Here is a 14,789-nt window from a genome sequence, read left to right as displayed (position 1 = left end):
CACAGTGATGTCACAGTACAGATATAATACACACAGTGATGTCACAGTGCAGGGATAATATACACAGTGATGTCACAGTACAGGGATAATACACACAGTGATGTCACAGTACAGAGATAATACACACAGTGATGTCACAGTACAGAGATAATACACACAGTGATGTCACAGTACAGGAATAATATATACAGTAATGTCACAGTACAGAGATAATACACACAGTGATGTCACAGTACAGGGATAATACACACAGTGATGTCACAGTACAGAGATAATACACACAGTGATGTCACAGTACAGAGATAATACACACAGTGATGTCACAGTACAGGAATAATATATACAATAATGTCACAGTACAGGGATAATACACACAGTGATGTCACAGTACAGAGATAATACACACAGTGATGTCACAGTACAGGAATAATATATACAGTAATGTCACAGTACAGGTATATAATATACATAATGATGTCACTGTGCTAGTTATGCCCTTGCAAGGCCTTCTCTGGTCATGTGTGAGTTCCTATGTAATTGTAGTGCTGCCTATTAGTAAGTTGAGGTGCGTAGTCTGAGAACAACAGTTGCAGACCAGATATATATGGACAGGCCTTCCAGTTGCTTTTAGGGCGTATTTACACCTGGCAGATTTGTTGAAGAACTTTCTGTGACTTTCTCACTCATCCAAATATGACTTTCAAAAATACAACCCCAATAAACCCCCTTCAGATGAATGAAACTGATTATCAGTCACAGACATTTCTGCAAGAAACACATGACTATATCCTAAAGGTTGTAAGTAATATTGTAAGCGGGGGCACTGGGGCTGCTCCCAACCATCTAGTTATAAGCGGGGGCTGTCAGGGGCTGTGGGACTTATGTCTTCAGACACAGAAGAGCTGAGTGCACTGGTCTCATCCACTCCCTGTTTCACCCTCCAGTCCCTGTCTCTGTAGCTGGGCAGCAGGCAGGGGGGCAATGTAGTGATGTCACTAAACCGTACCGTAGTCACTGCTATCAGGACCTGGAGTGCACTGCACGGGAGCGGGGTGAGGTGAGTATGGGGTTTTATTTTTTTATTTTTGTGCATTTTTCTGTGAATGGCACCAGGAGGGGAAATACATATACTATGGGGGCCACAATAAAGGGGGCATTTTACTGTGTGACTTTGAGGACCATATTAAAGGGGGACATACTGTGGGAACTTTAATGATCAGTGCATTACATTATGGTGACTTCAAGGGGCCATTATACTATGGAGGCCATATAATAGGGGCCATTATACTGTAGAGGCCATATAATAAGGGCCATTATACTATGGTGGCCATATAATCGGGGCCATTATACTATGGAGGCCATATAATAGGGGCCATTATACTATGGAGGCCATATAATAGGGGCCATTATACTATGGAGGCCATATAATAGGGGCCATTATACTGTAGAGGCCATATAATAAGGGCCATTATACTATGGTGGCCATATAATCGGGGCCATTATACTATGGAGGCCATATAATAGGGGCCATTATACTATGGAGGCCATATAATAGGGGCCATTATACTATGGAGGCCATATAATAAGGGCCATTATACTGTAGAGGCCATATAATAGGGGCCATTATACTATGGAGGCCATATAATAGGGGCCATTATACTATGGAGGCCATATAATAGGGGCCATTATACTGTAGAGGCCATATAATAGGGGCCATTATACTGTAGAGGCCATATAATAGGGGCCATTATACTATGGAGGCCATATAATAGGGGCCATTATACTGTAGAGGCCATATAATAGGGTCCATTATACTATGGACGCCATATAATAGGGGCCATTATACTATGGAGGCCATATAATAAGGGCCATTATACTATGGAGGCCATATAATAGGGGCCATTATACTGTAGAGGCCATATAATAGGGGCCATTATACTGTAGAGGCCATATAATAGGGGCCATTATACTATGGAGGCCATATAATAGGGGCCATTATACTGTAGAGGCCATATAATAGGGTCCATTATACTATGGAGGCCATATAATAGGGGCCATTATACTATGGAGGCCATATAATAGCGGCCATTATACTATGGAGGCCATATAATAGGGGCCATTATACTGTAGAGGCCATATAATAGGGTCCATTATACTATGGAGGCCATATAATAGGGGCCATTATACTATGGAGGCCATATAATAAGGGCCATTATACTATGGAGGCCATATAATAGGGGCCATTATACTGTAGAGGCCATATAATAGGGGCCATTATACTGTAGAGGCCATATAATAGGGGCCATTATACTATGGAGGCCATATAATAGGGGCCATTATACTGTAGAGGCCATATAATAGGGTCCATTATACTATGGAGGCCATATAATAGGGGCCATTATACTATGGAGGCCATATAATAGGGGCCATTATACTATGGAGGCCATATAATAGGGGCCATTATACTATGGAGGCCATATAATAGGGGCCATTATACTGTGGGGACCATATTAAATGGGGGCATACTATGGTGGCTTTAATGAGTTGAGCATTATATTGTGGTGACTACAGGTGACATTGTACTAAGTGGGGACACAAGGAGCATGACACTTTGTAGGGGTCACTAAATGCAAGTTATAGTGTGTGGGGGAACAAAGGGACGTGGTTGGAAATGGGCAGAACCAAAGGGGTTCAGCGGCTGCGCACATCCCATTCAAAGCTCATGGAGACTCATAGGTCTGCAGGGGAGCTGTATACACTGATCTAGGGAATATTTTTTACATTTTAGATCCATTAGGGGAATACAAACCCAAACTGGTGCCAAGGATCTATTTGGTAGGATTCTAACCTGCCTGATCCTATGCAGTTCCTGCCATCTGCACAGAAATAACATGCATACTTAGCCAAGCTACACATGTAATTGCAGGGGATGAACTGGCTGCTCTTTACTTCCACTTTTAACTATTTTTTTTATTATTATTTCTTATCTGAAATAAAAAAATATTCAGAAAAAAAATATCAGATTTTCCATTTGTAAACAATGAGATGAATGGATTTGTCAGGTTTGCAGTGACTGCTTCACTGGTATCTCTACAGCACCACCTGCCGGCCGCTCTCAGTAATTACACTCTGCTATCTGCTGCATTTTCTGCTCTATCCTCCCCAGATCTCTGCTGCCATTTACATTGCAAGACATCAATGTCTGTGGAAAGATGTAATTTCCCTGTCAGAAATTATAACTTGCTCACGCTTCAAGTGTCAGCAGCCGCAGTAAAGGTTGTCAAAAATGCTCACTCAAGGAAGCCAACAAGAGGAAGGAGCTAATGGGATTAGAGAGATATCATTTAATACTGTCAGACAGATGCTGGAGTGCAGGGTAAACTGCTGCCAGCCTGGGGGTGCAGGGCCAGCCTAAGTAGCCTGCCACGGTTAACCCCTGAGATGCTGATGCCTTCCTTATTCTGCAGGGGAACCCTGACAATTACTACTGCTATAGATACTGTCTCCTGCACTGCTGGTCTCACCTGGGGGGCGCTGTGTGATGTCTGGGGTATTAGTGCACCCCTAACAGACCCTGCACAGGGAGGTCACCAGGTGTGAACAGTATGCCAGTATGGCTGGTGCTTCTGGTTAGTATTACTATTAATACTGGCATCAGGATAGGCAGGGCCCTGGGCATGGTGGAAATACTGCTGGTGTGAACATTACTCAACTAGACTAGTAATAGTGAAGGTAACCATATAAGTGCTGGTGTGAACATTGCTCATCTAGACTATCAATGGTAAAAGTAACCATATCACTCACTGCTTGTGTGAACATTGCTCTAAACTAGTAATACTGAAGGTAAGCATACCACTGATGGTGAGAATAATCGTCATCTTTATTTTACATACGTATAGTAAGCACTATTGGTGATAACTATGCATGTAGACTAGTAGTAGCTGCAGGTGTGAATTATTCACATACACTAATAATACTAGTGATATTCCATGTAGTATCCATGTGCACTAATAATACTAGTGATATTCTATGTAGTATCCATGTGCACTAGTAATACTGGTGATATCCATAGCACTAATTCCATGTAGTATCCATGTGCACTAGTAATACTAGTGATATTCCATGTAGTGTCCATGTGCACTAGTAATACTAGTGATATTCCATGTAGTATCCATGTGCACTAATAATACTAGTGATATTCTATGTAGTATCCATGTGCACTAGTAATACTGGTGATATCCATAGCACTAATTCCATGTAGTATCCATGTGCACTAGTAATACTAGTGATATTCCATGTAGTATCCATGTGCACTAGTAATATTAGTGATATTCCATGTAGTATTCATGTGCACTAGTAATACTAGTGATATTCTATGTAGTATCCATGTGCACTAGTAATACTAGTGATATTCCATGTAGTGTCCATGTGCACTAGTAATACTAGTGATATTCCATGTAGTATCCATGTGCACTAGTAATACTAGTGATATTCCATGTAGTATCCATGTGCACTAGTAATATTAGTGATATTCCATGTAGTATTCATGTGCACTAGTAATACTAGTGATATTCCATGTAGTATTCATGTGCACTAATAATACTAGTGATATTCTATGTAGTATCCATGTGCACTAGTAATACTGGTGATATCCATAGCACTAATTCCATGTAGTATCCATGTGCACTAGTAATACTAGTGATATTCCATGTAGTATCCATGTGCACTAGTAATATTAGTGATATTCCATGTAGTATTCATGTGCACTAGTAATACTAGTGATATTCCATGTAGTATCCATGTGCACTAGTAATACTAGTGATATTCCATGTAGTGTCCATGTGCACTAGTAATACTAGTGATATTCCATGTAGTATCCATGTGCACTAGTAATACTAGTGATATTCCATGTAGTATCCATGTGCACTAGTAATACTAGTGATATTCCATGTAGTATCCATGTGCACTAGTAATACTAGTGATATTCCATGTAGTATCCATGTGCACTAGTAATATTAGTGATATTCCATGTAGTATTCATGTGCACTAGTAATATTAGTGATATTCTATGTATTATCCATGTGCACTAGTAATACGGTACTAGTGATATTCCATGTAGTATTCATGTGCACTAGTAATACTGGTGATATCCATAGCACTAATTCCATGTAGTATCCATGTGCACTAGTAATACTAGTGATATTCCATGTAGTATCCATGTGCACTAATAATACTAGTGATATTCCATGTAGTATCCATGTGCACTAGTAATACTAGTGATATTCCATGTAGTATCCATGTGCACTAGTAATATTAGTGATATTCCATGTAGTATCCATGTGCACTAGTAATACTAGTGATATTCCATGTAGTGTCCATGTGCACTAGTAATACTAGTGATATTCCATGTAGTATCCATGTGCACTAGTAATACTAGTGATATTTCATGTAGTATCCATGTGCACTAGTAATATTAGTGATATTCCATGTAGTATCCATGTGCACTAGTAATATTAGTGATATTCCATGTATTATCCATGTGCACTAGTAATATTAGTGATATTCCATGTAGTATCCATGTGCACTAGTAATACTAGTGATATTCCATGTAGTGTCCATGTGCACTAGTAATACTAGTGATACTCCATGTAGTATCCATGTGCACTAGTAATACTAGTGATATTTCATGTAGTATCCATGTGCACTAGTAATATTAGTGATATTCCATGTAGTATCCATGTGCACTAGTAATATTAGTGATATTCCATGTATTATCCATGTGCACTAGTAATACGGTACTAGTGATATTCCATGTAGTATTCATGTGCACTAGTAATACTGGTGATATCCATAGCACTAATTCCATGTAGTATCCATGTGCACTAGTAATACTAGTGATATTCCATGTAGTATCCATGTGCACTAATAATACTAGTGATATTCCATGTAGTATCCATGTGCACTAGTAATACTGGTGATATCCATAGCACTAATTCCATGTAGTATCCATGTGCACTAGTAATATTAGTGATATTCCATGTAGTATTCATGTGCACTAATAATACTAGTGATATTTCATGTAGTATCCATATGTACTAGAAATACTAGTGATATTCCATGTAGTATCCATGTGCACTAGTAATACTAGTGATATTCCATGTAGTATCCATGTGCACTAGTAATATTAGTGATATTCCATGTAGTATCCATGTGCACTAGAAATACCAGTGATATTCCATGTAGTATCCATGTGCACTAGTAATACTAGTGATATTCCATGTAGTATCCATGTGCACTAGTATTACTAGTGATATACCATGTAGTATCTATGTACACTAATAGTACACATATAGCTGCAGTAGAGATCTGTTGATATATATATATATATATATATATATATATATATATATATATATATATATATATATGACTAGTAATACTAGTCACCCTGTACCTGATTGTGTGATTTGCTAATGCAGACTAGTATTTGATACAATTGATCTATCGATATTGAGGTATAGTAATAATCTCTGTACACATTGATATGTAGTTTATTAATATTGGTAGTCACCATATCACTGCTTGTGTGAACCATCCGTATATCCTGCTAGTAATCCTATATCTGATTGTATTATCTAATTAACTAATTAATAGTAATGGGGCACACATGTAATACCACTAACCATGTGACCTTCTTAGGTAGACTTGTAATACTGGTGTGAACAACCTGTAGGAACCGTTTCAGTGTTTGCTAACTAGTTTCTGTATATTAGTAACCAAAAACCCGACCGTGTGAATTACACCTGTACACTAATTGTAGATGAGTAATACTTATAACTATACTATACTGTACTGTACTACACTACACTATACAGTACTATACTGTACTGTACTACACTACACTATACAGTACTATACTGTACTGTACTACACTACACTACACTATACTATACAACTCTGCACTACAGTACACTATACAACACTACACTACACTATACTGTACTACACTACACTGTACTACACTACACTATACTACACTGCACTATACTACACTACACTACACTACACTACACTACACTACACTATACTATACTATACTGTAGTAAACGTGTTACCACTATTGGTGAACATTTGTCACGTATAATAGCAATAACCATATCACTGCCAGTGTCACCATTGCTCCGGCTATATACACCAGTATTGCTCTTGACACTTGCCGACAACCGACTACATCGGTTATAACACTACAGAAGCGATCCCCGCCAATTATAATCGATGTATAATTATAGTCAATGTGTCCTCTCCATGATCGATGTGAGCAAAAATACCTGGGAAATATGAAATCTAATAAAAACTTTCCGTAAAACCCTGTGAACTAACAGCATCCAATACGTGTCTGTCGCAGGATGTCGCAGCGCCTTGTCCCTGCCTTAGTTTTTACTGTTTGTCCTTGTTTTATAGGAATTCTATTAGAATATTATTCTTTTTAGATCCCAGATCTGGTTCACTCTACATCGGATCGATAAGTCGTGTAAAGATCAATAAAATAAATCTAATCTGAGAAGATAATGTTGGACAAAAATGTAACAGACGGTAATAGCTTGTTTTGTATCAATTATACAGGTGGAAATAACAAAAATGATATTTTTGAATATTATTTTTAAGAAATATATTACGAAAATAATGTCTATTTATGTTTTTATTTTAGACATAGATTTAAATATCATGTATCATATAGTATGTATTGTACATGATAAAATATTTTACTGACCGACATTTTACACTGCTGAATGGGCTTGTTTTCTTTTTCATTTTTTTAAAAAACTTTTAACAATTTAGTGACGTATTATATTTTTTATTATTATTATATGTATTATTATTATTATTATTATTTTTATTATTATATTTATTATTCCATTACTATTTGTTATTTTTATAGACAATGCTATTATTATATTTCTATCTGATTATTTATATTATTTTACTACTATAGTAATGATGGTTATTATTATTATTATTATTATTATTGTTGTTGTTTTAATATTATGGATAATAATAATAATAATAATAATAATAATAATAATAATAATAATAATAAAAAATATTGTTGGCACTAATAGAAATAATATGATTAATAATAGTATTATAATAGAATAGTAAAGAATAGTAATAACCAGAAAAATAAAATGTTTTAAATTAATAAAACAATCATTATTATGTAGTTATATAACTGAAATAAAGTATTATTGATGGAAACAATAATAATAATAATAATAATAATAATAATAAATATGCATAGTGATAATAATAATAATTAATAATAATAATAATAATAATAATAATAATAATAATAATAATGCATAATAATAATAATAATAATAATAATAATAATAAGAATAACAATAATAATAGTAAGAAGAGCCAAAGAGAAGATGTATTTATATTCCAGTTTATTGTTCAATGTCTCAGCAAAGTGCTTGAAATCTTCTCTATATAATAACTTCCTATTGTCAGACAATTAAAATATAAAAAAATTAAACATCATCAACAATTATTTACACAAATAAACAAAATGTAAAATTACAATAAAATAACAGCAGTTAGACTGGAATAATAATTACATTTGTCACCATTCACTTCCTAGGAAAATCTGCAGAACAATCCAGACAGAAATTCTAGAAAGGGATTTTTTTTTTTTACATTTTTTTTTCTTTTAAATCAAATTTTTCCAATGCATAAATTCTCTGTATATTGTATATCGTGATATCACGAACGGAAGGTTCATTGTATATTTCAACAATGCAGAGTATTACATACAGCCACTTCCTAAACTCCTATTTACCCTGAGAGGAAAATGGGCACAGAATAGAAAACATTTTTTTTTTCAATTTTTTTTTTATATAAAAAAAGTCCCCAAAATGTAAACAAAACGTTATTTACACCAATAAATACAGGAAAAATCTATTTAAAAGAATAAGTGACATCTCAACTATTTCTAAGACAGTAGCCTCAAGTGACCTTGCATCAAATGTCTTGAGGATTGTATGAATACAGTTACAGATGATGTGTCCATGAGGAAAGATGGCGACCTGGTAATTTTTGGGATAGAAAAATAGTTAAAAAAAACAGCAGAAAAAAAAATCATAAATGCAAACACAAATAAAAACTAAATAAAAATAGAAAAAAAACATGAAAAAAATGAAAATAATAAACCTGAAAACAAAACCCAAATAGAAATAGAAAAGCATAAAAAAATTAAATAATAAAACCAAAATAAAAATAGAAAAAAACATTAAAAGTAATAACCAGAAAATAAAATTAGAAAAAACATAAAAACTAAAAATAATAAAAACAAAAATAAAAAAACAAATAAAATAGAAAAAAACATAAAAAAATAAATAAAAGAAAAAATAAAAACTAAATAAAATAAAAAAACATAAAACTAAAAATAAGAAAAGCAAAAATAAAAACTAAATAAAATAGAAAAAAACAACTAAAAATAAAAGCAAAAATAAAACCTAAATAAAATAAAAAACCCCCCAAAAATAAAAATAATAAAAACAAATAAAAACTAAAGCAGAAGAAAACTAAAAAAATATGAATATACCCCAAAAATATACAAAAAAGGAAGCAAAAACAAAGCAAACAAACATAAAACAACATAAAATCCCCAATAATATAAAATGCATTTTTTACAATTTACATGTGATGCTCCCATTTAAGCTTCGTTCTATACATAGAAGGGTGGAAAGTCCTTAAAGTGCTCCCCATGATAACTCAGTGTATAAGTCCATTGAAATAAAAGGTGCTGTGCTTTTAGTACATGTCAGAGAGCAGGTGTGTGTGTGGGGGAGGGGGGTACATAAATGGCACCAGTGACGCTTTGAGGCAAGTAAAGTATTTGTCAGATTGCCAACTCTTGGGCCCCCCCATTTTTTTACATTTGCCCTCCTGGGGTAAAATCAGGGTGCAATGTCCAGTCTAGGAAGACTTGTGCTTTGCCCAGTATATAGTCAGGTGTATACAGTCTTTTATAAGTGTGGGGCATAAAATGCGGGGGCCCCATAAGACTGAGACCCCAGGACAAAGGGTGAGAGGACGGCTGCTGGGCCTGGGAGGAAGGGTAGCTGTGCTGTACACATCAGGCCACTGGGTGCATGGCTTGCATACCCTGGGTGCCCATGCATACCTAGTGGGTTGCCCATAGGGGGAGAATGACTTAGAGGACTGAGCCCCCCACTCATCCCTGGACCTCCTCCCCCTCCCCCATGACCAGAGCCTCCAGTAGGGGCGCTGGTGTCTGCCCCAGGATTCTGCTTCTTCCACTTTGTTCGTCTATTTTGGAACCAGATCTTGACTTGAGTCTCAGTCAGACTTAGCGATAAGGCCAGGTTGAGTCTTTCGCACACTGACAGGTATCGGGTGGACTTGAACTTGTTCTCTAGTGCCACCAGTTGTTCATAGGTGAAAGCTGTTCGAGCTCTCCTGGGTTTGCCAGACTTGGAATCGGAGCCTGCTCTCTTCCTCTTGGGTTTGCCATGTTGGTTCTGGCCTTGGTTCTGTTGGCTCTGATTCTTGGTACTGCCTTGCTGAGAAGCAGGAGTGTTGGCGTGACTTCCTAAACCATCTTCATTCTGAGATGACCCAACACCAGACTCTCTGTCCATTGTACCAGAAGGAGTGGAGTTGCTGCTTTCTTCACTGCAAACCTCTTCATCTTCCTCATCCTCCTCTTCTTCCAGGTCACTGCCAGGGCTGGGGCTGAAATCCTGATTCTGGCACTCTTCTCCAGCCTGTGGGTATAAGTCTCCATCTTCTGGAAAGAGAAAGATTTGGTTAGAGGATATGCTACCTGTTGGTGGTCGCCAAGTCATCCATATGTAGTAGAGTCATGAAAACCAACAATGGATCATATCAAAGAGCAATAGGACATGTGGCGGGAATAGTCAATAGCAAGTCAGGGTTGTAAAGATCCAATATCCAAACATGACCATCAAGACTTGTCATAGAGTCATCAATAGTCAATGTCCATCAATAAGGACTTGTAGGACTCAGGTATTGGAACAGGTAATGGGCTCTAAAGATGAGAATCTGAGGACTGGGCCCAAACATACTCTGGTCATTGGCAATATTGATGGTCTCCATATGCTCTACTTACTTCTACTGAAGGTACAACCAGTATAGGCGACAAAGATAAACCCGTATACATCACAAGGCCAGCTATATACTGCTTTACAGTCATGATCAACTATATACAGGGAAAACGCAAAAGAATACATGTTCTACTACTATAATAGTGACACAAGTAGAATAGGACTGACGCAGTGCCCAAGTATATACAGACAGTGCACATGTATACAGCCCTGACATAGCAGCTCCCCCCTATACTGACTGATGGCTGAGATCTCTATCTGCAAGCTCAGGATCAGAGGACAAGACAAATCATCTGTAATGGTGAAATGTTTACTGAAGTCTATATACAAGGAATAGTATAAGGAATAGTATAAGGGATAGTATAAGGGATAGTATAAGGGATAGTATAAGGAATAGTATAAGGAATAGTATAAGGGATAGTATAAGGGATAGTATAAGGAATAGTATAAGGAATAGTATAAGGGATAGTATAAGGGATAGTATAAAGGGTAGTATAAAGGATAGTATAAGGGGTAGTATAAGGAATAGTATAAGGGATAGTATAAAGGGTAGTATAAGGGGTAGTATAAGGAATAGTATGAGGAATAGTATAAGGAATAGTATAAGGAATAGTATAAGGGATAGTATAAGGGATAGTATAAAGGGTAGTATAAAGGATAGTATAAAGGATAGTATAAGGGGTAGTATAAGGAATAGTATAAGGGATAGTATAAAGGGTAGTATAAGGGGTAGTATAAGGAATAGTATGAGGAATAGTATAAGGAATAGTATAAGGAATAGTATAAGGGATAGTATAAGGGATAGTATAAAGGGTAGTATAAAGGATAGTATAAGGGGTAGTATAAGGAATAGTATAAGGAATAGTATAAGGAATAGTATAAGGGATAGTATAAGGGATAGTATAAGGAATAGTATAAGGAATAGTATAAGGAATAGTATAAGGGATAGTATAAAGGATAGTATAAGGGGTAGTATAAGGAATAGTATGAGGAATAGTATAAGGGATAGTATAAGGAATATAAGGAATAGTATAAGGAATAGTATAAGGAATAGTATAAGGACTAGTATAAGGAATAGTTTAAGGAATAGTATAAGGAATAGTATAAGGGACAGTATAAGGAGTAGTATAAGAAATAGTATAAGGAATAGTATAAGGGATAGTATAAGGGATAGTATAAGGAATAGTATAAGGGATAGCATAAGGGATAGTATAAAGGATAGTATAAGGGGTAGTATAAAGGATAGTATAAGGGGTAGTATAAGGAATAGTATGAGGAATAGTATAAGGGATAGTATAAGGAATATAAGGAATAGTATAAGGAATAGTATAAGGAATAGTATAAGGACTAGTATAAGGAATATTATAAGGAATAGTATAAGGAATAGTATAAGGGATAGTATAAGGGATAGTATAAGGAATAGTATAAGGGATAGCATAAGGGATAGTATAAGGAATAGTATAAGGGATAGCATAAGGGATATAAGGAATAGTATAAGGGATAGTATAAGGGATAGTATAAGGGATAGTAAATATTTTAAAATTTTAAAATAATTTTTAGCAATGTATGATTTTGGTAACTTGCATTTCCAGCACTATGCAGCAGTGGTTATATATACAGTCAGGGACACATATCATCCTTTAGTCCATGTATTACACAGGTCACCTCTCCCTGTCCATATAACTTCATACACACTACAAGCTGTTCCTGTGCGGCCAGGAGGCAATGACTGGAGTCCTGCATGACTGCCCAGCACTGAGAACACGTGTACAAGATAATACTATACACTGTCATGTCTGCCAGCAACCAGCCAGGGAGTTATGGCACATGGACAGAGGATAGAAGGGAAATATACTGTATATATACTTATATAGAAATGTTATATATATATATATATATATATATATATATATATATATATATATATATATATATATATATATATATGTATATGTATATGTGTACATACTATAGTATGGGTGTAAGATAAATATAGTATATACTGCAGTTTGGATATCGGATAACATCCCTGTAGTATAATCTATTGTAAAAAATGAATAATAAACCTAAAACAAAGTGACAATATAAGACATAGGAATGAGGAAAAAACGTGAAAATAAAATTGTATCTCTATATCTTAATATTTGTATAGACATTTATCTTAATATATATATATATATATATATATATATATATATACTAGAATGTGTCTATATGTACTATAATGTGTGTCTATATATACTATATACAGTACTATAATGTGTGTCTATATATACTATATATTATAGTGTCTATATATACTATATACTATAATGTGTGTCTATATATACTACGTACTGTCTCTATATTCCTCATTATATTATGTTTTCATTCTGATTCCTTGTAAAACCACCAAAAATAACAGCAACAACTCGAGCACTATCGGTAGTTTAGAATGAATCCTATAACATAAACTGTCCCCAAATGAGTGTCATTCTAATGAAGAAGCTAACGTGTAAAATAACATTATAACCTGTAATGTCTCCCTATGAGCTGATTATTTTCAGAGAGTCCGAATATAATGTATAATATGTACCACTAATAATATTGTATTTTAGAAAACATTTTTCTCCAAAATAATGTTTTATTTTTCTAATACAAATTTATTATGATACAAAATGAAACATATTGTGTTATTATAATTGGTTGCAATTGTAATTAATATACATCTATATACATTATATATTATATTACGGTATTATACAATATACATATAACTGATGATACTAATTCTATTTTATATTTATTTAACTAATTCAATAAACTTTATTGTTGTAATCAAATTAAACTAATTTATAATATTAATATAGAATATATATATATATATATATATATATATATATATATATATATATACACATATATACACATTCATATGTTTAACTATTTCTTAAAAAAGAATTTCTGTATACTTACTACTTCCAAAAAGTTTTTTAGTATAATACAATGATACTGTACAATTCAATATAAAAAAAAAGCAAGAACAGATAGAAAAATAATATCTAAAATATAAATGTGATATATAACTAACATGTCATCTAATGAATGAGGGTAATATATATATATATATATATATATATATATATATATATATATTATATTATGTGTACATTATATATATATATATATATATATATATATATATAATATTCTATATATATCTGTAGACTATATGAATTGTATATTATGCATATGTGTATAGTATTTATAGTATATTATGTATATTTGTATATTATATATTTATAGTATATTATGTACATGTGTAGATTATATATATTATGTCTATGTGCCAGGTCGGGGGGAGACCTCCCTGAGCCCCCCGCCTGATAATACTCAGTGTAATGGATTGTAATCGAGTCATTATCCTGATTGCCCCCCCTATAATTTAGCAGGGGGGGGGGGGGGGGGGAGGCTGCTGGTAAGAGATACGCAGCATTCGATAATAGGATATCGATCGGCCGAGCTGTGCTGGCACCAGGGGCCGATCCCCCATTATCCCCTCCGCTGCTGCTCAACACAATTTCCCTCCGATGTAATCGAAGGAATTTAATTGTTTTCTTACAGATAAGCGACATTTTGTCACAATTATTCAGATTT

General features: G+C 34.6%; 1 protein-coding gene across 1 annotated transcript in view; it reads right to left on the bottom strand.

The window, feature by feature from the left end:
- Positions 1–10,031: 10,031 nt before the first annotated feature.
- NKX1-1 (NK1 homeobox 1) overlaps positions 10,032–14,789 on the bottom strand; it is a 6,360-nt gene continuing 1,602 nt past the window's right edge. Inside the window, exon 2 of the mRNA XM_075266396.1 lies at positions 10,032–10,816. Coding sequence (XP_075122497.1) covers positions 10,032–10,816 — 785 coding nt within the window. The remainder of the gene's footprint in view (positions 10,817–14,789) is intronic.

Source organism: Leptodactylus fuscus, chromosome 1, assembly GCF_031893055.1.
Source record: "Leptodactylus fuscus isolate aLepFus1 chromosome 1, aLepFus1.hap2, whole genome shotgun sequence".
NCBI classification, from domain to species: domain Eukaryota; kingdom Metazoa; phylum Chordata; class Amphibia; order Anura; family Leptodactylidae; genus Leptodactylus; species Leptodactylus fuscus.
Note: the sequence above shows the minus strand (reverse complement) of the source record. Positions and strands in the feature narration are given on the sequence as shown.